The sequence below is a fragment of the Grammomys surdaster genome, unplaced genomic scaffold (assembly GCF_004785775.1).
Source record: "Grammomys surdaster isolate TR1022 unplaced genomic scaffold, NIH_TR_1.0 1164, whole genome shotgun sequence".
Classification (NCBI taxonomy): Eukaryota; Metazoa; Chordata; class Mammalia; order Rodentia; family Muridae; genus Grammomys; species Grammomys surdaster.
Window position 1 is genome coordinate 4868013 of NW_021605583.1, and position 25026 is coordinate 4893038.

Consider the following 25026-nt stretch of genomic DNA (forward strand, 5'->3'; position numbering starts at 1 on the left):
TTCCTCCTGTCCCTCAACTGACGCCTTTCATCCTTTCTACACCCATGTCTTTCTGCTTACTTTACTTCTGCCAGGAAAGGAAATTACAGGACTTAGAGCTGGAACTCTCATCCAGAACTAAAGATGTCAAGGCCAGACTGACTCAGTTGAATGTCCAGGTGAGGGTGGGTGATGACTAGAGATCTACCTTACCCTGGGGAGGGGGTGGAGCACCGAGGGCAGGCTCCACTTCAGTCTTGGGGTCTCTAGTCAGCCCGGGACCTGTCTCCCCTCAGGAGGAGACCATTCGGAGAGAGAAGCAGCTGCTGTTGGATGCGCAGAAGCAGGCTGCTCTGGAGAAGGAGGTCTGTGTGCCTGCCCCCTTCCCTTTCATTTGTCCCTCCTGCCTTCTGTTCACCTGTCTTGTCCAGGGTCCTGGGGTTCTAAGACTGTGTTGGGCAGTGTCATGCGGGTCCACTGGGTAGGTGGACCTGACTTTCAAGCCTCAGGAAGTGGCTCTGTGGTGGGAGAGCCCAGATCCTGGAGATGGTGGCTTCCAACTCCTGCTCTGTTGTTTTCCTGTCTCCCACACCTCTGATGCTGCCTGTACCTCACCTTCTCCTCACTGGGTCTGTGGATTTTCTTTCTTCCTCTGCCCCAGGAAGCCACGGCCACCCATCAGCACCTGGAAGAAGTGAAGAAAGAGCACACGCACCTGCTGGAGTCAAAGCAGCAGCTGCGAAGGGCCATCGATGACCTGCGGGTCCGGCGGGCGGAGCTGGAGTCCCAAGTGGACCTGTTGCAGGCGCAGAGTCAGAGATTGCAGAAGCACGTGAGGTAGTGCAGGCTCCCTGCTCCTGGCCACCACTTCCCCCACTCCAACCTCCTGCTGCTTCTGGGCCCTCTCATCATGCACCTCCGAAAGGAGAAGAGGAAGGCCCAACTTGGAATCCAGGCAGAAGCAGCCAGCCTATTCCTGCTGCCCTTCGTAGGGAACGGGGCGTCAAGGCTATGAGAGATAGAGGATTCTGGGTCCTGGCGTCCACACATTAGCCCTGCCCTGTGGGTGTGAGAGTGAGTGTGTCCAGGCCTCACTTCCCTGCCTCTTGCTCCCTTCCTTACCACAGCAGCCTAGAGGCCGAAGTGCAAAGGAAGCAGGACGTCTTGAAAGAGATGGCAGCTGAGACTAATGCTTCCCCACACCCGGAGCCAGGTCTCCACATTGACGACCTGAGGAAATCCCTTGGCACGGTGAGCCAGGGCCAAAGCTTGGGAGGGATGGTGGGGGTTCTGGGGGGAGGCAGAAAGGTGCAACTTCTGAGAGGAGCCTGGCTCTGCTTTATTGAGGATCTAGTCTCCCTTTCTTACCCCCCCCCTCGCCCTCTCCATCACTCAAATGGTACCTTATAGGTAAAGTGCATCCAGAAGCTGTCAGAGCTGATTCTTTGGCTAAGACACCAGGAGGGGCTTCAGGGTGTCTTTAGCTTTTGCTACCCCCAGTCTTTTCCACTATGTATTTGCAGAAAGAGAACCAAGAGGTATCCTCGTCTCTCTCCCTGAGTAAGGAGGAGATCGACCTATCCATGGAGAGGTGAGCTTTCCTATCCCGTTCTTGTGCCATGAGTGCTGAGTGAGTACTCACATCCCAGCTGACATGGCAGTGGCTCTGTTCAAGGCATGGCCTAGGGATAGAAGAATCTACTGAGCTAAGATCTTCCGATCTGTGACCTGTAACACAACATGCTGGCGCCTGCTGACCCCTTGTGGAAGGTCAGACCCCAGGCGTGTCTAGCTCTCTCAGTACAGGCCCCAGGCACACTTGCCATAGAGTCTGTGCTCTTAGTCCCACATGCCACACTCTCCAGGTACTTAACAGTGATTATCATCTGCAGTTTCAGCCGTAGCTCCTGCGCATGCTCAGGTGACTGGGCACTGGGGGAGTGGCCAGGCCCGTGGCTCAGTGCAGTCTTCGGTTTTTCTTCCCTGCTTCTTCCTGCCCCACAGTGTCCGTCACTTCCTCTCTGCTGAGGGTGTAGCTGTCCGCAGTGCCAAGGAGTTCCTGGTGCGGCAGACACGCTCCATGCGGAGGCGACAGACAGCTCTGAAAGCCGCTCAGCAGCACTGGCGTCATGAGCTGGCCAGTGCCCAGGAGGTAGACGAAGACCTGCCAGGCACTAAGGTCCTGGAAAACGTGCGCAAGAACTTGGATGAGGTCAGGAACCTAGAGGAGCTGCCAGCCCATGTTGGGTAGTCTGGGGGTGGGGGTATTAGCTTTCCTCAGCTGATCATTCTGGGAACTCTGAGATGGGCCACATGGGCCCTGAGGTCACTTGCCTTATCATGGCCGCACATCGTGTGTGTGTAAACATCTTCTCTAATAGTAAGTTATTTTATCTTCATATTACTCATCTTTAAAAAGTGAGCCATACAGGTTGAGGGTCCCTAGCTCCTAAATCAATTCAAAGGGTAACCTCTATGCAGATATTCCCAAACCAGAAAACTACAAAAATCTCAAACATATCTGAAGCCAACCAGTTTGGAAATGGGATTCTCAACCTGTAATGCTATTGCCATGGCCTAGATGAAAGGTATGACCAATCCCTATAAAATATTTCAAACTCACTGCTCTTCTTTGTCACTCTGGTTTCCTGGGGACACGAAGGTCTTGGAATCCACTCAGTGTAAGATTGAGTAGCTCCCCTGTACGGCTAGCTTCTTGTACGGCCTGATTTGCAATGAAAAGACAGAGATGCCATCATTCCATGATGTGACAGAGTTTTGTACCAGTCAGGGCCTCAATTGCATGGGCTTCCCTGGATCATGTCTGAACCCTTGCAATTCTGATGGTGTCAGAACTGGGTGAGGGGCACATGCCTTGCAGCCTATATGCCTAGCTTGTGGGCAACAGATAGCAAGAGGTCTGCAGACAAAAGGATGGGCTTCCGTCCTCAGGGTGTGTCTATTCTGTCTCTGGGCGCAGTTACTGCCCTACTTTATTCTTTTTTGTTGGTGGCAAGGGTGCTAGTAATAGCTAGCCAAGTGATGCTAACCATTTGGTCAACAGCTTGAGAACTTAGTATCTCCAGGCATGGTGTTCTTCATGTAACACACTGTCCCGTTAGTTCTCAGTATCTGAGGAGAGAGTAGCAGTTCTCTCAGATGAGTGGACTGAGAGTTAAGGTGTTTACGACCCTCCCAGCCAGCAAACATCAGAGCTGAGACTCCAGCACCCAGGCTAACACTATTTGTCTTCCCCTTCCTCCCTGGACACAGGAGACCAGGCACTTGGATGAGATGAAGTCAGCTATGCGTAAAGGCCATGACTTGTTGAAGAAGAAGGAGGAGAAGCTGAACCAACTGGAGTCTTCTCTACAGGAGGAGGTATTCTCCCGCGGCCAGACAGCCCGATGTGGCCACTCCTTCCTCTCCTGGGATCCTTGCTTTCTTCAGGCTGCATTAGGGAGAACTGGATCTCTAGGCTCCCGCTCTTGGCTGTCGAGATCACAGAGACATTGGCTCTTTCAGAGTAGCTGAGCGGTCGGTTTGTGCTGATGGTTCAGGGCACCCTTGGGAGCTTCTATAGCCTGATCACAGCATTCTTGGTGAATATCACAGAATCTGGGACTAGCTCTGTTCTTCCTGCATGGTTCTTAGGAGAGCTGTGGCCAAGTGTGGCATCAAGGTGTCTCTTCCTTCCCTGAGACTGTGTGCAATTGCCTCCATGTCCCAGGGTTGGTTTGGGAGCAGGGATACTCAAATGGGGAGACTGCAAGGCTAGTTTGGAAGGAGGAGGATGGGGTTCCTCTGGCCCTGGGGGACCCTATGGACTGTTTCACCGGCAGTTGGGTTCTCTTGCCTTAGCGTCCCTACTGAGGCAGGCTTTGTGGTACACCTCTCCTGCGGTGTAGAACCTTGGACCCCAGAGGAACCAACTCACCAGGCCTCGGGCCTCAGGCCTCGCTCACCACATGGCAGGTGGATTGAAGGCACACGGGAAGGGACAGTACTAATGGCCACTTCTACCTGTCAGGTCTCTGACGAGGACACTCTGAAAGGATCCTCTATCAAGAAGGTGACCTTTGATCTCAGTGACATGGACGATTTGAGCAGCGAGAGTTTTGAGTCCAGCCCCCTGCTGCACAGTGAGTGGTGGCACACAGGGAGGCTGAGGGTCAGTGTTATAGAGAGGGAGGGTGGGGGTCATGGTCTTGTCCCCTACCCCTACCCTTGTACTGAGCTTGTGTCTGGATGCGCCATCAGCGCTGGGTCTGCAGCGTAGAGGGATGGAGGGACCAAGGACCCCTGCAGTCTTTTCTCTCCAGGCCTCTGGATGCAGACATCTGGTCACACTGTGACCTGTATACAGATGTGGCCTGTATTTGGGTCAGGGACCTTGTTTTTCCTTTTGTTTATGTCCTCGGGTCCCTTGTCTCAGACATAGAAGGCCTGTCACCCATCCTTTGTATCCCATAAGGTCCTTAGCCTGTGATCTGCGGGGACAGGGAGAGACAGTAGTAAGACCCTCAGGCGCCAGCTCCGCCCTGAATCCTTTCCCGCCATCTGCCTCTTGCCTTTCAGTCACCCCGACCCCAAACTCTGCGGATCCCAACAAGATCCATTACCTGAGCAGCTCCCTTCAGCGAATCAGCAGTGAGCTAAATGGTGTGCTGAGCGTTCTGGGAAGCCTCAACTCGCAGCCACCACCACAGGGCCTCTGCAGCCAGCCGCCCCCGCCCCCGCCCCTTCCCCCGCCTCCGCTCCTCACCTCCTCACTTCGGTCCTCCAAGAACGTCCTTACCCCTGCCTACTCCTCCCAGACGAAGCTCTCATCTTTATCTTCTATCACACCCACATCCACCCAGTGGGCCTGGGACCCAGGACAGGGCCCCAAGCTGCCCTCCTCCTCCTCTTCCTCCTCACAAGCGGTGGATGATTTCCTGCTGGAGAAGTGGCGCAAGTATTTTCCCTGTAGGTCCCCACCTCCATGTCTCTCTCCTTTGCCCTGTGTCCCCTCTCATAACCATCCTTCCTTTTTCTTTTGCCTACCCCTGATCTCTGCCACCGTCTTTGGTCCGTTGCCTCTGTCTGTGGGGGCCTGGGGAAGGAAGACCTTTGCCGGTGGCCCTACAGCTTGAGGCTCTGTGCTGGGGTGTTTTATACTGAGCCTGCACAATGCTAGAGCTTGGCAGAATTTTAAAAAGTTATTATTGTCGTCCTAATGTCTGCCGTTAGTACAGTACACTATGGCATTTACACACACACACACACACACACACACACACACCTTCATTTAGTCTATGTTCTAGTTCTCGGGTAGTAGTTATTTATCCCTGTCTTAGTCAGGGTTTCTATTCCATCATAAAACATCATGACCAAGAAGCAAGCTGGGGAGGAAAGGGTTTATTCAGCTTACAGTTCCACATTGCTGTTCATCACCAAAGGAAGTCAGGACCGGAATTCAAGCAGGTCAGGAAGCAGGAGCTGATGCAGAGGCCATGGAGGGAATATTACTTACTGGCTTGCTTCCCCTGGCTTGCTTTCTTATAGAATCCAGGACTACTGGCCCAGGAATGGCGCCACCCACAAGGGGCCCTCCCACCTTGATCAATAATTGAGAAAATGCCTTACAGCTGGATCTCATGGAGGCATTTTCTCAAGGGAGGCTCCTTTTTCTGTGATAACTCCAGCTTGTGTCAAATTGACACATAAAACCAACCAGTGCAATCCCCATTTTATAGATGAGTAAGCTGAGACTCTGTGGGTTAGTAATAAACTCCAGAGTACCCTTTGAATGAGTGACTCACATACCAAGTTTTGACCCTGTACTATGACCCCTTGGCCCTGGCTTCTGCTTTGGGACCTAGTTTCACCTTGTTGAGTAACATAAGTCAAAAAGGCAACTGTTTGAGAAAAAAAAATGTAAAAAACAAAAAAGTCTTCTTTCTGCTCAGCCCAAATTGAAAACAAAAGTTTTAGAATCAAAGTAAACAGGGCAGTTCTTGTCTGTCACCTGTCTCTCACCTCAAGCATGGAAACTTTCCCTTCCACTGTTTGTTCTGGGGACATCCTTTTCTGGGAATGCAGGGGTCCTGGTAGTGAACATGGAGGTGGCCTGCTGGGGCCAACTCACCTGTTGGCTGCCCTTGAAATCCGTCTGCTTGATGTTGCAGCTGGCATCCCGTTGCTCAGTGGCTCCCCTCCCCCACTGGAGAACAAGCTGGGTTATGTGTCTGTGAGGTAAGTCTTTGTGCTGGGTGAGGCCTCACAGTCTAGATCTTTACTGTACCTTCCTGGGCAAATGGCACCCTGGACAGATGGGAACAGACCCCATGGTCCTGTTGGCCTGTAGCCCAGGCAGGTTCCCCAGCCCAGAGTCACCTACATCTTGCCTTTGTCTGAGGAACTCCACCACATAAAGTAAAAAAGTCAGATCCCTGCTGCCGAGGGCCAGTGGATGTGAGGCAGGGTGTGTGAGCTCTGCAGGTACTCCCCATCAGGGGAGAGACTGAGGTGAAGCCCTGCTCATCCTGTGGCCCTGGAGTCTGGCCTGGCTTTGCCATTGAGCTCTTTGTCTGATTCCTATGGCCCCTTCTTCTCCAATGCCTGCTCAGCAACAACTGGAGTGAGAGAGACACCCCATGGGGGAGACAGACAGGCAATTATTTAGTCCTGTCATTAATTTCCTAGCCATCTCACTCTCTGCCAAATATCTTGCTCTCCCCACCCCCAGCCCTAACTGTAAACCCCACAAACATCTCTGCTCTCTGGGCCAGCCTGAGAGCTGATCCTGTGTAAGTATCTGGGTGGACAGAGGGAGCTCCTTGCTAATGAGATCGGCCGAGGATGGACAGATGCGAAGGTCCAGAGTAGATTTTGCGTCAGATGCTCAGGAAGGGGGTGGAGGCCAGCCACGACCTCCCCTTTGGGGAACTGATGCTTGCCTTCCCAGAGAAGGCCCTTTGACTGCTGGAGGCCTTACAGAGGCACGAGAGGGTCAGCGAGGGGAAGAGAGAGGAGATGCTCGCCAGCTTCCTGCCTGCTCTCTCTTCCCTTTTCCAGCGAGCAGCTCCACCTCCTGCAGCGCTCCCACTCTCGAGTCCCCAAGACGGACAGTGTCAGCATTCAGAGCATGATCGAGTCTAACCGGAAGTGGCTGGAACATTTCCGGAACGACCCCAAAGTGTATCCTTTGAGCTGGCCCCCAAGCTCTAGTCCCTCCCCGAGGTAGCCGCTGACTGGCCTGAGCGCCACCACCGGCCCCGGGTGGTGTCGGAGGAACATCCTGTTGGACCTTCGACCCTTTCTCTCAGCCATCCAGTTTTCCTTCACCTTCGTGGCCAGACAACTTTTCTCCTCGGTGCCCAAACCAACAACCACAACCACATCGAACTTACTGCAGCTGGGCCTGGATGAGAACAACAGACTGAATGTGTTTCACTACTGAGCCCCGTGCCGTGCAGGGCCAGGACAGTGCGGCCGTCGCCACCGCCACCGCCACCGCCACCGCGGCCTCCTCCTCTATACCAAGTGCCTGAGGAGCCGCCAGCACTTTATTTCTCTCTCATCAAGCATGTCTTCCGTTGTGTACTCCACCTAGGACTCAGGGGAACCACCGGGTAGGCAGGTGGAAAGTACGCTGTAGACGGCCACACACGCTGCAACTGTGGACTGCCCTGAGCAGAAACGTGGACATCTGCGAGCTTCTGCATCAAGGTGACACTGAGATGTGGCTGCTGAAGACTTCAGGGTTTGGCCACCTTAGTTAAAGCAACTGCTCTGGGAGGCCTAGGGAACCTCCTTGGAGGCTGGCTTCCTGCTGAGGGTGTGGTCCTTTATCTACACAGCCTCCTAGCATGGCATGCCTTGAGACTTGGCTATGCTGGGCCTGTGCCTCTTTCTGATACCTCAGCCCCGACAGGATCACACCCGTCCCTCTTTTTGTCTTTTTCTTCCTTTTTAAATGTCTTCTGACTGTCTCAGGTTTGGGCTCAGCTGCCTGAGCCCAGCTGGCCATTGCTAGAGGGCCCTAGAGGGATGTTCTGCCTCCTTCCCGTCAGCCGGCACTGTGCTTTCTTCATAGTTCTCAGGAGCACACTTCCCTCCCTTAGGATGCTCTCTGGAGCTCTCTCTTGCCCTCAGGTCTCAAGCGCCTATCTCTCCAGGAAGCTAAAAAGCCATAGAGAAAGAGGGATGCCTTCTGCCCCATCTTCTTTAACATCCCAAGTGTGTCTGTGAGCCCTGTTTCCATCTGTCCTTCTACCTGGGCCACCCCTGGCCCAGTCCAACTATCAACTCTGTCCAGAGCTCCCTGGATGGGGCTGGATGGGGCTGACTCGAGTCTGGCACGGCCAGGGGCCATCTTGGATCAGGTGCTTCAGGCTCGTGCTTCTGGCTCAAGCCTCCTTGTTCCCACTTCCCTCAGCCAGCTCTGCAGGAGCTGCAGGTGATGTCCTCAGCATCTGTCTCATTGTTTAAACAAAATGCCCTCATTTTTCTTGTCTTGAGAAACTGCGGGTTGCCTTTATCCCTGCAACCCACAAGGTCTCACCGATTCATTGTTCATTTCTTTGCCGTGGAATAAACCTCGATCAGCCAGTTGGCTTTTTACCCTCTTAGATATTTTTTAGTCATCGGCCGACCACACACAGAAAAGGTTCGTTTTGTTACTTGTTCCACTCCATGTGCCTTGAGAACCGCTCATGTGATACGACTGACTCTGGTGACAATCCTGTGTTGGTTTTTTTTTTTTTTTTGCATCTATTAAATCTCTAAGTCAATTTTCTGTGAGGCAGTCCTGTGAATGTGCTGGTCTCTTTGGAAGCTTTTGTGTCCTTCTTCCTGAGCGATAGGGAGGTGGGGACAATGGTTCTTCCTGGAACTCCTCCCTGGGTATCTGATTTAGTTATCCCAGCAGTGTGGTGTTGGGGGCAGATGTGGGCTGCTTCATTTTTATGGGTGACAGAAAAGCAAGGCTCAAAGACCTCTAGGTGCCTGGGTCCCCTAGTAAAATGTAGAGCCCTTCCCCAAAGCACCCGTGGCTCTCCTCCTGCCGCCGGTCTGCAGAGAGCTCGCTCACGTTCACAATCTCCTTCCCTGTTTTCTGCTTGCAAGGCTGGAGACCCACTGGGCTATTTCCCCAAAGACCGTGGGTTTTTTTCTCCCCGTGGAGACAATGCTGTGCCCTGCACCGCAGTCCTAAGTTGGCAAAGGTTAAGTGTCTTTTTCCTGTTCCCCTGGGTGAACAGTTTACTTCCATTCCTAGGTTGGTAGCAAGGGACGGGCTTGGAGAACCAACTCACACAGCCTGTTTCACGAATCTGTGTAGAAAACTCAGACCAGTGTCCTAGCCACTTCCTAGGAAGGAACAAGGAGATGGGGGAGGCAGTGGGCCAACATCTGTTGCCTCCACAAGCTGTGGTTTACTTTTCTTTCTTTCTCTTTAAAGATTTATTTATTTTTTGTATGTGAGTACACTGTTGCTGTCTTCAGACACGCCAGAAGAGGGCATCAGATCCCATTACAGAGGGTTGTGAGCCACCATGTGGTTGCTGGGAATTGAACTCAGGACCTCTGGAAGAGCAGATGGTGCTCTTAACTATCTGAGCCATCTCTCCAGCCCAAGCTGTGGTTTTCTTACGTTCTTATTTGTAATCTTAACCTTAGGATGGTTTAGAGATGAGGAAGTAAAGTTTAAGCTCAGAGAGGGCAATGTCACAGAGCTAACAACTAGCATTTAAACTAGTTCTGTTCCTGAAAGTCGAATTCCATTGCTCACGACCTGTGTCAACAGCTGTCCCCTCCAGGCTCAAAGAACGGTCCCTGGCAGTTTGGTCTGAACACCTGGAATCCTGGACCTGGTAGTTTCTAACTCGGATAGTAAAACCTTCCTGGGCTAAGGTTGGGATTTGGGGACTGGGGATGTAGTATTATGTCATTTACTTACTTAGCATGCATGTGGCCCTGGGGTCAGTCCACAGTGCAGCCAAAAAAAAAGAAAAAAGAAAAAAGAAAAAAAAAGAAAGCAAAACAAAACAAAAAAAACCTGGGGACTGGTTTCTGGCCAGGCACAGTGGCATGCCTATTTAATCCTGACACTCAGGAGGTAGAGGCAGGTGGAGCTCTGAGTTTGAGACTAGGCTAGTCTACAAAGGGCTAGCCAGGGTTCCTTTTTCATCTCATGTACTTCAGAATCTAGCTGGGAAACTCAAATCCTAGGCCTCTGAAGGAAGCTGTGAGGGATTATGAGCCTGGGTTGCCGTAAAAAAAATACACTAAAAGGTTGGGGGTGCTGTTCAGTGGAATAGAGTGTGTGCAGCGTGTCTCGGTTGTGTGCCTCGGCTGCTTCAGGAGACACTGGGATCCTGAAGAAGTGGGCTCTAGTGGCCGAGGAAGGAATGGACTTGCTAGCGAGGTGAGAGCAAGCAGTCGAAGAGCAGAGCCTCTGGTTTCCATGCAAAAGATTTGACTTTAGCAGGTTTGGCCCAGGTTAAAGGTGTATCTTTCTGCCTCACGAACTGGATCCAAAACCAGGCACACCTTTAATCCAGCATTCAGGAGGCAGAGGCAGGAGGATCTCTGTGAGTTCGAGGCCAGTCTGGTGTACAGAATGAGTTTCAGGACAGCTGAGCTAGTCAGAGAAACGCTGTCTCAAAAAACAAGAATAAACAAAAAAGAACTGTACCAAAGGCATGTGTCTTCCTACCTCAGAGGCCTGGACTGGAAGATGATCCACCCACTTCAAAAATCCCTCACAGCCACGCCCTCCATTTCTGGATCCCATTTAATTCCAGATTTAGTCAAATTGAGAACCAAGAATAGCCATCACACCTTCCAAATAATACAAACTAGGATTGTAAACAGCCCAAGTTATCCTCACAAGGTCAAGGTTCCAGCAGACTCAGTTTCTGGTGAGGGCCTTTCTGGTTCATATGTAATTCTTTCTAGCTGTACTCTGGTAGTAGGAGGGTGAAGTGTGGTCCCTTGGGCTCCTCTGAGGCCCTAGTCCCATTCACGAGGGCTTCATCTTCATGCCTAATCTCTTCCCAAAGGCCCTCCCTCTAACTGAATCAGCAGCACACATGTTGAGGAGTAGACAGACATTATTTGGGGTTGAGACTTTATACTGCTCATTCCTACTTTACAGTAGAAGAAACTGCCCAAGGGAGGCTGTCGCTGTCCACTCCGACCCGCTGAAAGAAACAGCGACACACGGAGTTCTTCTTCCCAACGCAGTTTATTCAGGAACCCTTACATTCTTCAAAAAGCCCCCCCCCCCAGCCTCTCCTCCACCACCCTTAAATCCCTCTGCCTTCTCCAATCAGAGCCTGCCAGTTCGGTGCATGTGATAGGACAGTGGGTATGGCAAGATCTGACGTTGCCCTACGTAGCAGATGGCCTGATTATGCATAGCAGTGACTGCGCAATATTGCCTGTGGGCGTGGTTTCTTCAGGGGCGTATGAGGAAGTCAGGTGTTAGCTTCAGGCGCCATTTTGGAATGGCCGCCACACCCGCTTCCTACAGGAGGCTACCTGAGGCTTTGGGAGAAAACTTTTTTTTTGAACGTCTTCTTTTTTGAGAAAACTTTTAAAATGTATGTATGTATGTATGTATGTATGTATGTATGTATGTATGTATGTATTATGTCTGTGACGGACAGAAGAAGACAGATTGTACGATTTCTCTCCTATCACGTGGGACTTAGAGTTTAAAGTCAAGAGCCAAGAGACATCTCATCACATACACACTCCCGAGGAAACCCCCCCCTTTTTTTTTTTTTGGTTTTTCGAGACAGGGTTTCTCTGTGTAGCCCTGGCCGTCCTGGAACTCACTCTATAGACCAGGCTGGCCTTGAACTCAGAAATCCGCCTGCCTCTGCCTCCCAAGTGCTGGGATTAAAGGCATGTGCCACCACCGCCCAGCTCCGAGGAAACTTTTTAATGACAGTTATTTTGAGTAGGCCCTATAGTCACATAGCTCAATATTCAAATGGCATCAAAGCCACTCTACTCATGCATGTCCTATGTGGTATGATTTTTAAAATAACAGATACTACTAATTCCTTCCGGAGACTATGCAAGCAAGAGAGGGTTGCTTCTGACTCCACCCTTCACTCCCAGCACACCTTTACCGATAGGGAAAGGTTCATCTCTAACACTGGATCTGACTGTTTCCCAATGCCCTCCAGCGGTGCTCTTCTTCCCTCGGCCTCTGGTTGTTCCTTTGTGAAGACAAAGGGAACAGGAGAAGATGCTGGTTCCAAGTGTGGGACAAACAGAGCAGGCTCCACACTGGCTCAAGACAGACCACTGACCACAGGATTGGCGGCAAGGCTGAGCACAAGCTGGCCTGGAGGAAAGGGTCACGTCGGTCCTTATTGGGCAGCTGCACAGTTTCTTCACCTTCCTTCTAGAAGTGACCATTTCACTTCCATGTACTGGACATGTGAGTGCCTTCCAATCACAGAGAGGCCTGACTGAGGACAATCTGGGTGATTAACCCTGAGCTGAGACAGTACCACTGCTGTCACATGGTCAGCTCAGCATAGGCCTCCTGCTGGGAGCATCCCAGTGCCCTTCTCCAGCAGCCCACTCTCAGAAGGACACTACTGTGTCTGTTAAGGACTGGGCTGGGGTAGGCAGTATGCCTGGGGCTGTTTGGAGCTGTCCCAGTTCTTTGACAAAGTTTAGGTTAAACTATCTCCATTAAAAAAAAAAATCCTGGGGTGGGAGTGGTCAGCCTGCTTGGGAGTTCTTGCTCTCTGGTATAAAGTGGAGAGTGCTGGAGGCACACTGAGGGCAGACATGACCACTCTCGGGAAATAGTAAGAATTAAGAGTTAAGGGAGGGCCCAGCAAGATGGCTCAGAGGGCAAAGGTGCTGTAGAAACCTGGCAGCCTGAGTTCAGTCCCTGGAACCATGTGAGGGTGAAAGGGGAGAAGTGACTTCACAAACTTGTCCTCTGACCTCCGCACATACACCATGGAGGGCACCCTCGGCCCCAACACAGAATGAAAGAATAAGGGAGTGTGGGTCAACGGTTCCCACTTTATCCTCTTGACATCTGTTTTCCATGTGTGAGTAGGCTTCACAGCTGTACCTGTCCTACACAGTGGCTGCCTGGAGCAAAGGAGCCCTCAGAATGGCATTCAGCAAACAGTAAGTGTGCAGGGACTACTCAGAGTCACCCTTGCTGGGAAGTCAGGAACGTGGGGATTCTGTGCCTTTCAACAGCAGAAGTCAGTAGATGTTTTTCCAGTCTGAGACCTGTGTCTAGCTCCCTGGTAGCCTCCCAGGCTTCACAGATTCTATCCCTTAGGCTTGTGCTTCCTGGGACTGGGCAGGGATCTGCTGTAGTCATACCACATCTGTCTACAGCATATCCATTCTTCTGAGCTAGGTAGGTCACTCTCATTCTGCTTCCTGGTAACCAGATTCAGCAGGATTGGCTTGATGATAGCCACTCTCTTGCCAGCTCTCAAAACCCATTGGGGCTGGGGAGGGGAGTGAGTGGAGACCAGGGTCTCTAAGCTTATCTCCTGGAGGATGTCAGAGCCTGAGAGACCTGTGTCTCTCACATAGGAGCAGCGTGGCAGTCATTCAAAGTACCTGTGGTAGGCAGGGGTTTTGCAGGTGGCTAGTTGTGGCTTCTCTGATGCTGAACCCAGATTAAACACAACTCAGAGCCTGTGTGGAGACACCATGTGTCATCCATGTATTGGATACTGAACAGCCTCTGCAGCATCAGGCCTGGAATGGCACAGTCTACCTTAGCCAACCAAGAGGGATGGATGCAGAGAATGGCTTAGCCATGTGGATTCTCACTGTTTTCTACACCCTACCAATATTTCCCACTGTTTACCTTCTAGGCATCATAGCAAACATATATATGTCTTACTCTTAAGGCCCTCATGTCATGGCTGCAACAGGAAAAGATGAAACCGTCCTCTGCACTTGGGGAGTTTACCAGCTAAAAACACTCCGAAGACAATATATTTAGTTACCATATGTAAAAATACCTTACAGGAGTAAGTTAAAGAGGAAGGATTTGTTTTGGCTCACGGTTTTAAGGGATTCAGCCTCTGGTGTCTTAGCTGCATGAACTTGGGCAGAACATTATGGTGGAGGAATTTCTTTTCCTTGTGGCAGACAGGAAGCAGAGCTGAAGCAGAGCCAGGTCAAAGCATGGCTTCCAGTGACATCCCCAGTGACCCACTTCCTTCAGACTCCACCTTCCACAGCTCTGCCCTCATCCACTATCGGCTCAAACCATTCACTAGGTCAGAGCCCTCCTGATCCAGTTACCTCTGAAAACAGATGCACTGTGCACTTCCCTCTGAACCTCTTAGGCTAGTTAAGTTGACAAGGTTAACTTCAACCACTGTCACCCTGTATGTGGAATGCTGCCTCGTGAGAGTGGACTGAGACTTGTTTTGTGGGGACAGTCTAAGCCTGGTAGAAGGGGAGAGTCCGTTGGCAGAGCCGTCCACAGGTGGCGCCTGTTGGATTCAGTCCATTTTCTGTTGCTATGTAACAAAATGTCTGAGACTGAGTCATTTATAAGTAGGCCTTTATTCATAGCTATGGAGGCTGAAAAGTCCAAAAGAGTACAGTGGTGACATCCGCTCAGCCTGGAGAGTATCTTCTGGCTGTATCATTACATGATGGAAGGCATTGTGGGGGACAGAGGAGCACGTTAGCTCAGGTTTCTTATACAACTGCTAATGTTGTGGGGCAGTCCCATCATGGCTCTGCCTGTCCTGGTTAGCCTTGTTCACTTGACGCAGTTAAGAGTCATCAGAGAAGCTTCTGTTGAAGAATTGCTTAGACCAGACTTGCCTGTGGGAATGTTTGAGAAGGATCTTTCTGTTTGTTAGTTGATGAATGAGGGCCCAGCTCGTTGTGAGCAGGACCATCCCTAGGTAGGTGGTCCTGAGCTCTCTGGGCCAACAAGCAGCGTTCCTCCATGGTGTCTGCTTCCAGTTCCTTCCTTGATTGTGTGTGTGTGTGTGTGTGTGTGTTTAAAATTGATTATTTGGGAATCTCACATCACACAATCTAATGCACTCACCTTTTAGTCTTTCCATGTCCACCTTTCCCCCATAGGCATCCCCAAAAGGAAAAAGCAAGCCCATGTTGTATTGTCCACATACTCACAGGAGCATGGTCAAATTCATAGTGGCTAGTCCTCTCCAGGGAGGATGAGTCTTTTTCCTCCCTGCATCCACACCAGAAGCCATCAACTGAGAGCAGTGCTGTGGGCGGCAAGGGGCGGGGCCAACTCTTCCATGTGGGGCAGGATCAACTCTCAGTTGTCCACAGACCTTAACAAGGCTTCAAAGTGACCACTCCCGACCATGGATATCTTTCTCATGGTTTTGGTGGTAACACAGGCCACAGACAGCAGCAGGGTCCCTGGCCACATCAGGGCCACCCACTCTTGGCTCTTGGCAGTTGCGCGGGCTATGGGGCTCACGAGCTGCTTATATCAGGATGCCCCTCAACCCCTAACTCCCCAGGCAGCAAAATCATCAGTCAGCGGCACAGACTACATACGTCTACTCTGATCTCAGGCTTCATTGTGTCCTGGGGCAGCAGTGGGGACTTCAGACATCATACATGACCTCCTGTGGCTTCGGGGACAATGGTGGTCCTTCAAAGAAGTCCAATGGAGAAAGTGAACCTTCATTACTCAAGGCTGGGTGGCAGGTTTGGGGGCTGAGTCTGTGTCTGTATACACTCCAAGCTGTTGTACACCATTCTGCTGACCCTACTGGGCAATGATGGTATAGCATGTCCTCTAGCCTCTCTCTCACCTGTCACCGACATTATGTCTCCAGTTCTGCCTCTCCCCGTAGTGCACACATAGCTCCATTTTTTTCCACCTTTCCTACCTCTCAGTTACATATTTGTTTATCGTAGCACTTAGGTGTTTTCAGCCCTCTCTAGGCTGAGGGGCTGGGATGGCCCCTTGATGTCTTTCAGCAATGGACTATGACCTGGAAGTGTAAGCCAAATAAAGCCTTTCCTCCCTTAAGTTACCCTTGATTAGAGTGTTTAATCACAGCAATAGAAAAAATACCATGGCACCATCTAACCCTAATCACTCCCCAAAGACTCCAAATACTGTCAACATGTAACTGGAGACTACTAAATGTTTGCCATGAGAGCTTCAGGGGACACATCGATGCTCTAAAAGGAGGTGTCCACCCGAAGGTTGCAGAAGGACTTCAAGATTTGGATGGAAGCCTGGATGTGGTGACCCTGAATATCTGCTTGAACCCTTTGAGATCTTTTAGTTATGAGATTAAACCCAAGTGTGGATCATTTCGAGAACAGCACATAACTGGCAGCTGTTCCTTCCCCATTATTGCTGCTACTAGCCAAGAGAAGTGGATTCTGGGAGGGAGGATAGGGTCCTTCCTCAGGGCTGGACCTCCCATCCTACTGTCCTACTGACCACAGACGCCCTCCTTTCAATTCACCAGTAACTCTTCCCCAAGTCTTCCCCTGGCTTGCGATCAAGTCTTTACACCAGAGGATGGGTGCCCGGATGTGGGCTACTGAAGGATGAGAGCTGAGTTCCTCTTTGTCTCTGTCACAGGTTAGGATGATACTAAGCTGTTGTAAAGATAAACTCCAAAACCCCAGTGATTTAACACATTAAATATTTAACTTCTTGCTTACATGAAATCCAGATAGTGTTGGTGGGGCAGAAGGGCTTCTGCTATGAGCCATGTGTAGGCACCTGTGGTGGTTGAAATGAATGACCCTTGTTGGCCCATAGGTGTAGGGGGAGCTATCTAGAAAATGGCGCCCAGTTCAGCTTGTTCCTGAGCAGCTGCCATGTTCCCACTGCTTTGACCAGGGCTCTGGCTAGCTAGATGCGCAGGTCCTGGCCAGCATGGGAGATGGCTCTGCCAATCCCCCACACTGCATCCACCAAGCTCGGCTGAACCCCAGACAATATCTGCCATCCTCGCAGTACCCGGTAGAAATGAGACTCTTAAAGCTTAATGATTATCTAAAGGATTTACATATTTGGAAATGCTCAAATAACAAGATGCCCACACAATTAGAGTTGTTACCCAATATCTAACCCTTTTATAGAAGTTGCTACCCAGGATTGCTTTCGACTAATCCATCTTCCTCCATGGTCCATAGCCTCCTTCTTCTCCTCTCCTTCCTCTCTTTCTCCCCTCCCCTTCCTCTCTTTCTCTCCTCCCTTTCCTCTCTTTCTCCCCTCCCCTTCCTCTCTTTCTCCCCTCCCCTTCCTCTCTTCTTCTCCCAGCTCCACCTCCTCTTCTTCTGCCTAATCATCGAGCTCCATTGTGAATACAATGTAGCAGAAAAAATATCCTGCTACACATAGGGAGTGGCACTATTAGGAGGTGTGGCCTTCTTGGAGTAGATGTGGCTTCATTGGAGGAAGTGTGTCACTGGGGGTGTGTTTTAAGATTTCAGAAGCTCAAGCCAAGCTCAGTGTCTCTCTTTCTGCTGCCTTCTGATCCAGATGTAGAACTCTCAGTCCCTTCTCTAGCACCATGTCTGCCTGGATGCTGCCATGCTTCCCACCATGGCGATAATGGACTAAACCTCTGAAACTGTAAGCCAGCTCTAATGAAATATTTTTCTTTATAAGAATTGCTGTGGTCATGGTGTCTCTTCATAGCAATAAAAACCCTAACTAAGACAGGGCAGAAGCCTTCCCATTCATTAAGAGGCCCTTAATCTCTCTTTTGGCATTGGCATCCAGCTGGGGAAGGAGGGGTGACTAGGAAGATGTTTATAGGCTATGTGTGGAGGTAGCATGCCTCACTTCAACGGCGTTCCACTGGTCAGCACAGTCTTGTGGACCCAACCAGAAGTCGAAGGGCCCAGCATTGTAGTCAGGTGTAGAGCAGGCATGTCTCACTCACATTGGCCAATTCTCCTCTCTTCTTCCTCTTCTTCCCTTCTTCCTTTTCCTCTTTATCTTCCTCCTTTTCTTCTTAAGACAAGGTCTCTGTAGCATGTCCTGGCCTATACAGTTGAAGAGGACCCTAAATGGAATCTCCCATAGTCGTCTTCCAAATGCTAGGATTATGGGGATGACCTCCCATGCCCAGATGTTTCTGCCATTTAGTACCCTTGAGGGCTGAGAGAGAAGCACAGGGCCTTTGTGTTTCTGATGTCCAGCTCAATATTATTTGAAGCATTCACGGTATTTGATTCATGAATAGATGCTTGGGGGCTAGCAAGATAATTCAGTTGGTAAAGACTGGCTGCCAAGTCTGATCACCTAAGATCAATCCTCAGGACCTATGTAGTGGAAAGAGAAAACCAGTTCCCGAAAGTTGTTCTTTGACCTTCACATTCGTGAGCACACACACACAATGTTTAAAAATTTGTAAAAAAATCACTTGGATATCATTTTGTTTGTTAAAAATACAGATGTTGGGGATTAGAGGAGGTTTCCAGCACACACAAAGTAACTCACACATATATAACTACAGTGACAGGAAATTTGATGCCCTCTATTGGCCTCTGTGGGCACAAAACATGAAGGATATACAGGCATGCATATATAGTTTTTAAAAGTCTTAAAAATACAGATGTTCTTGGAGATGTGGCTCAGTCTGCTTGTTCAGCCCTGTGACAGGAACAAGACAAGTCACAATGGATTTCACCATATCATTGAGCCATATCTGTAATCCTAGCACTCAGGATGCTGAAGTGGAGAATCACCATGAGTTCAAGGCCAGTTTGGACTACACGTGAGGTCCAGGGTAGTCTGGATTACAAAATGAGAATCAGTCTAAAACAAAACAAAACAACCCTAATCACTCATAACTAAACAAAAATAATAACAACAAAATGTCTCGTGGAAAACAGTTTGGCAGTGTCTCAAAAAATGAAGTGTACAATTGTTTTATAACTCAGAAAATCTTCTGGTCATAAGCTCAAGAGAACTGAAAGCAAGAATCCAGATATTTAAACACCCACGTCCCTAGCAAGGTTCTTCCTAACGTTGGAAGGTGTGAGCACAGATGAAAGATGAGCAAAGTGCACACACACAATGAAGCACTCCCTACCCTTAAGTAGGAGTACAGTTCTGATATAAGACAGAACAAGGACGGTGAGGTGGTTCAGTGGGTGGAAATACCTGCCACTAAGCCTGAGAAACTAAGTTCAACCATTGAGATTCACGTGGTAGAAGGTGAGAATTAACTCCTGTAAATTGTCCTCTGACCTCCATTTGCACATCCTGGCACATATGTGAACACATACATAGGCTCACACACACTCAATAAGTGTAACAAAATGTCACATGTTGTCATCAATTTTTCATCTTCTCTTTCAAAAAAATGCAAGTATAGTGTCTCATACCTGTAATCCCAGCAGTTGGGAGCATAGAGGCTACAAGGCCAGTCTGGGCTACATGTAGAGAGAGCCTGTCTCAAACAAACAAACAAACAAAACCAAAAAACACAACAAAAGATACAACATGGGCCAGGTGTGATGTGTATACACCTGAATTTCAGGCACTTGGTGGGTGAAGGCAGAAGGATCGCTACAGTTCTAGGACAGCCTGTTTAAGCTAACCATGGCTACATAGAAATACTCTGTCTCAAAAAGCCAACCAACAAACCAACAAATCAACCAGCAAATGAAACCAATGGGTCAATGAACCAACCATCTATCCATCCATCCATCCATCCATCCATCCATCCATCCATCCATCCATCCATCCCACCAACCAACGAACCAGCCAGCCAGCCAGCCAGCCAACGAACCAACCAACCAACCAACCAACCAACCAACCAACCAACCAACCAACCAACCAGTTATCAAACAAAACTCTCAAAAAACAAGTAAAAACTCAACATGGATGAAGCTTGAAGATGTTATTCTGTATAAAATAAACAAGACATGAAATGACAGATATTGAACGACGGCACCCACATGAGGTCACCAAAATAGCCAAACCCATAGAGAAAATATAACGTTCTAGAAATGAAGAGGGGCAGTTGTGTAGTTAAGTGAATGCACTTAATGCTCCTCGAATGGACATTTAAGAGTACTTAAAATGGATTTTTTTTTTTTGGTTTTTTGAGACAGGGTTTCTCTGTGTAGCCCTGGCTGTCCTGGAACTCACTCTGTAGACCAGGCTGGCCCGAACTCAGAAATCCGCCTGCCTCTGCCTCCCAAGTGCTGGGATTAAAAGCGTGCGCCACCACCGCCCGGCTGAAATGAAAATTTTTATGATATGGATTTTTACCATAATAAAAATACCTGGCCAAATTTTGACAAGTTCTGATTTGACTGAGTTGGTAAATTCTGGTCTCTGCAGTTGTTAGTCAGCTCTTCCAGGGAATCTGTTGTGCAGCTAAATCAAGACCACTAGTCTAGCTCTGGCTGTTGGCAGAGAGTCAAGGGGTGGTCTCTTTGTTAGCATTCTAGAGGGGGCTTCACAAACTTTCATATGCGCATGGTTCATACCCCTGGCATGTTGCTAAGATGAAACTTCTGAGACGGTCAGTGGCTTTAAGGTGAGGAGTTACACTTCTTGTAAACCTCTAGTGAGGATGCTGTTGTCCTTAGGCCACATTTTGAAGATCAAGACACTCAAGGTGGCTTTGTCTGTGGGGGAGATATCTAGAAAGGACGAACAAACATTTGTGTTGCTGGATCCAGGCCTTCATTTTGCTTCACTTTGCTGAAGAGGAATGACAACGAATAGAGCTTTGGGGAATCTGGGGGTGCGTCTAACAGGCAGCATCAGCTAAGGAACCTGGTGTACCTCAACACTAGCAGCAAGTGAAATAGTCTGGGTTTTGTACAAACTTGATTTCTCTTCCTCCTCTTCCTCTCCTTTGTCTTCTTCTTCTCCATTTCCCCTTTCTTGTTGTTTTCATTCTCTTCTTCCTTTTCCTCAACCTCCTTTTTCTTTCTTCCTCTCCATATTCTTCCTCCTTTTCTCCTCCTTTTCTTTGTTCTCTTCCTCCTTCCTTTTCTCCTCTTTTATCCTTCTTCTTCTTCTTCTTCTTTTTCTTCTTCTTTTTCTTCTTCTTCTTTCTCTTCCTCCTCCTCCTTCTCTTTCTCCTTTTCTCCTCTTCCTCCTCCTTCCTCCTCCTCCTCCTCCACCTTCTGATTGATGGCAGGATTTCAAACTTACTATGTAGCCAAGGGTGATCTTAAACTACTGCTCCTCCTTGTCTCCCCTCCCGAGTGCTGGCCTTACAGGCATGCACCATCACCTCTGGTTTATGCAGTGCTGCAGACTGACCCTGGGCTCCACATATGCCAGGCACACACACTACCAACTGAGTTACACTCCAGCCTGGCCTATCTGAATTTCCAGACCTTGTGCATCTTAATAAGGGGGAAACTCAGTTGAACAGGCATTTAACTGGCTTCTGTTCGGCTTTCAGTTGCCTCTCTCATTCTTCCTCTACTTATATCATCCTCCTCGGGCCTGAGGAGCTCCCAGGATGATCCATCCCCTTCCACCATGACTGTGTCTCCCCAGAGAGAGGGGTGCAGTGCTCCCCGATCTCATCCAGCCCTGCATCAAGGCTCATCTGACTAGACAGCTCCACTGCTTACCTGCTTCAGCCCAGCTTGCTCGCAGGGCGGATTCTTCTAACCCGTGGAACACCAGGTAGTGTGACTCATGGCCAAGGAAGCAGACTCTTAAGAGCTAATGAGTCACTGTGATTTCTTCCTGATATTCTAATCTTGGAAGAGTTTCCTAACCCCTGAAATCCCTGGCTTTCTTGTCTGTCAGATGGAATTCCTGACACTGCCTCCTAAATCAGCCATGAGGTTATGAGGCAATGTGATGGATGCACTCTATTTAGCCCCGCCCCCTCTACTTAGCCCCGCCCCCAGCCCTAGTGATCCAGTCTGTTCTTATGACAATGTCCCCCTTGCAGCCCCTAGGAAGGCTCTAGGAGTTAGTTATTTCTGCTAAGAGTAAGGTATGATTCACGTTTGTTTCCTAGTGTTCAGAGAGCAGGGAAGTGTGTGTGTGTGCGTGCTTGTGTGTGTCTGTCCACTTTGTTAATTCTAGGCAGTTTCTTGGTTTGATTGTTGTGCCTGCAGTTCCACACATGACCTGTAGATGGTGCACGTAGCCACGGGAGGTGTCAGGTTCTGAGCTGGCACCAGGATCTTGGTTTTCAATACTCTTGACAGTTCTCTGGAGTCTGTTCCTGGTGTGGGGGCTGAAATGGACCCGCGAACTTAGAATTCACTCCAGAGTCTCGAATCCTTCCCTTACCTGTTAATATGGTTGTTCATATTCACTCCTGGACATTCCGTATATCCCAGGTAGGGTCTCCCTGGGCCCAGGCTGCTGGGTGTGACCTGCCATCATCCTGCACTCTCCTCCTTATCCCTCTGTCACCTGTTGGTCTCTATCTCAGTCCTCTGTCATCTTCAGAAAGAGCAAGTTTCAGACCCACCTTCCTTCCAGATCCCTGACTTCCCAGGGCAGGGGACAGTGTAGGAGCGTTCATGCTTCTGATTCGCTGCTGGCCTCCAGCTCACAGCTGTTCCCCCTCCTCTGCTGCCCCAAACATTTGTGGCTACTGTACACCCGAATCCTCTATTTCATACGACAGATGTCTTTCTCCCTGGTATCTGAGTTGTCTATTCCTTCCAAAGCTGGCATGGCACCGTTGACTCTCTGGTCTGATTCTCCTGGAAATGCTTCATTTTCCCTGCCTTTGAGCCCTTTTTATCCTCCGACCCCTGGTGATCTCGTCCCTCCCTGTGACCACACCTTGCCCTATGTTAGCCCAGAGCTTTGGGTGCCGCTGGGATCCCTGAGAAGTATCCAACTGTAACTGGTTCAGGCAGCAGCACTCACTCCCTAGCTGCTCTGGCTCTCTTGGTAGAGAAGCCAGGGGGCTCCCACTGCCTGCTCTGGGCTTTCTAGCACACACTCGCTGAGGCTGCCTCATTGCATGGGTTATACGTGCCTTCCATCTGCAGACAAGAAAATGGTATACTGACTCAGAGGGGTTTAGGTACTCGCTCAAAGCCACGGAGCAGGTTGGCTCTTAGAACCCAGCACGAATCTGAGAACAAAAGACATCATTCAATGGCTGCACCCTGGCTAACTGAAAGCCTTTAAAAGAGTTTCCAGCGTGGAGTCAAAGCCTGGGCCTGGTACAGAGGTCTCTCCACCCTCCCCACTGGCCTTTGCCAGATGGGAAAAAAGCCACCACGTAGAAACATAACCTTTATTGCACACGGCGCTGGGTCTTTTTTCATAGAAAAAGGTATTAGCACATAAGCATCTGCAAATTGAAGCAACTCCCGGTTTTCTTGGAACAGTAATATCGCATGCAGTGTCTCTGAGTTGGGATTTTGGTCTTTGTCAAAATCACCTAGTTGGGAAGGGGGTGTGAGGAGGGCAGAAAAATTGCTGTCTTTGTGCCTCTGTCTCAAAAGAAGGTGAGAGAAATATATAGATATATAGATTGTCACTGTGCCCCACTCTGCCTATATATGTATATATCTCTCCACGTGTATTTTGTGGGGTGGAGGATTTGACTTGTTTTGTGCCCTGGCTTCATGGAGAAGAAGAAAATAGTTTCATTTGTACAAAAGAGTCCTATGTACAAGCGTTCATGACTGGGGATTTCTTTTTGACGTCTCTCTCTTTTTTTTTTTTTTTGTCTGTGAGCTTAATATAAATATTTCAGCCACGTTGGTGTGTGAGGGCTGGAGGTGCCGAGGTTCCAGTGTGGAGCCCTTCTCCAGATGTCAGCCACCCTACACCAGGGTGTAGGACTTGGAATAGGCTCCAGCCCCCTGTTTCTGAGAACGCCCTACCCCTGGGGTGCTCATTTCTAGTAGTGAGTCCCTGGAACCCCCCATTTTGGTGTGTGGGCCTCCGGCCCGTGGAGGTTCAGTGCTGGGGGCCGGAGGGGCAGCACTAGGGGGAGCAGAGGGCTCACTGGGAGTAGGGCCAGGTGCTGGGGGTGCCGTGCCAGCTGGGGGGGCCGGCATAGCCAGAGTCCTCTGAGGTAAGGTGGCTGTGGCGGTGGCAGCGGTGGCCCCTGGATGGGGGAGGCCCAAGGGCTTGCTGGCAGGGTCCAGAGTGAGGTGCCGGGCCTGGGTATGGTAGGCTCGAGTCAGGTTCCTCATGGAGGCCTCTCGGGGTGGGACCACAGGACAGGGCTCCCGCCCATCTGCCTTTCGGAAGAAGGCCTCTGACTTGGTATACAATGGCAGGTTGCAGTAGTCACCTGAAATCACAGAGGCAGAGGATATCAGAACTAGAAGCCTGGGGACACGTCATTTAATCCCTTACCATTAAGGGGATGACCACTGTGTAATAAGCCCCGCCCATGTATGTGTCAGTCAAAGGAGATAGTATCATTTGCATTATACAAATAAGAAAGGTAAGTTCAGAGAGGTGAAGTGACTTGTTTAAAACCACAGAAAAATGAAGAGGTTGAGCCAGAACCTGGTTCTGAGCTGTTCTCAAGTCCAGGGTGGGCAGGCAGGGTGCTATGGGGCAGACCTGTGGTGTTGGGGGGCAGGGGCAGCGCACTCACTCTTGTTGGCTCGATGAGGGATGGGCACAGCCACGTTCTTGCCCCTGTCAGCATCCTGCGGCTTGGGTGGAGAGGCAGTGAAGCGGCAGATACCAGGCTCTGAGGGCGTGCTCATGGATGTCATACTGTCGGCATTCTCGTTGGTGCCTGTGGTCATCTGGTCCGAGGAGCTGTCTGAGATGAAGCATTCTGTGATTTCAAACTTGGCGTGCTGCAGCTGCTCCTCCAGCTTGGCGTGCTCGTAGGCCCGGGCCAGCTCCTCATAGGTGGAGGAAGCGCTCTCCGTGGACACCATGCTGTTTCTCCCTTTGTCTGGGGACACACAGGGATGGCATTGAGAGGAGAGAAGGTTATGGAGTGGGAGTAGCACCATCTCTAATTCAAGCCATCATTTGAAAGCCTGGCCACAAGGGTGAAGATGCTGTTCTCCCTGGGGAGGGTGGTAATGGCATCGTTAAGTGAGATCATTGCCAAAAAAAAAAAAAAAAAAAAAAAA

At 50.0% G+C, this 25026-nt stretch overlaps 2 protein-coding genes across 3 annotated transcripts in view; one reads left to right on the forward strand and one right to left on the reverse strand.

Moving 5' to 3' along the window:
* The window catches only part of Cep164 (centrosomal protein 164), a 68494-nt gene extending 59908 nt beyond the window's left edge, over window positions 1-8586 (forward strand). For both annotated transcript variants that reach the window (XM_028783780.1, XM_028783779.1), the window contains 12 exons: window positions 75-158; window positions 276-344; window positions 641-816; window positions 1107-1230; window positions 1503-1570; window positions 1984-2191; window positions 3253-3360; window positions 4010-4121; window positions 4558-4947; window positions 6150-6216; window positions 7039-7161; window positions 7321-8586. In XM_028783780.1, coding sequence (XP_028639613.1) covers window positions 75-158; window positions 276-344; window positions 641-816; window positions 1107-1230; window positions 1503-1570; window positions 1984-2191; window positions 3253-3360; window positions 4010-4121; window positions 4558-4947; window positions 6150-6216; window positions 7039-7161; window positions 7321-7423 — 1632 coding nt within the window. In that variant the 3' untranslated portion in view covers window positions 7424-8586. The remainder of the gene's footprint in view (window positions 1-74; window positions 159-275; window positions 345-640; window positions 817-1106; window positions 1231-1502; window positions 1571-1983; window positions 2192-3252; window positions 3361-4009; window positions 4122-4557; window positions 4948-6149; window positions 6217-7038; window positions 7162-7320) is intronic.
* Window positions 8587-23192: 14606 nt separating this feature from the next.
* Window positions 23193-25026, reverse strand: part of Dscaml1 (DS cell adhesion molecule like 1) — a 325176-nt gene continuing 323342 nt past the window's right edge. Inside the window, exons 32-33 of the mRNA XM_028783764.1 lie at window positions 24531-24842; window positions 23193-24218 (exon numbers count right to left, since the gene is read on the reverse strand). Of these exons, the coding sequence (XP_028639597.1) occupies window positions 23743-24218; window positions 24531-24842 (788 nt within the window). The 3' untranslated portion in view covers window positions 23193-23742. The remainder of the gene's footprint in view (window positions 24219-24530; window positions 24843-25026) is intronic.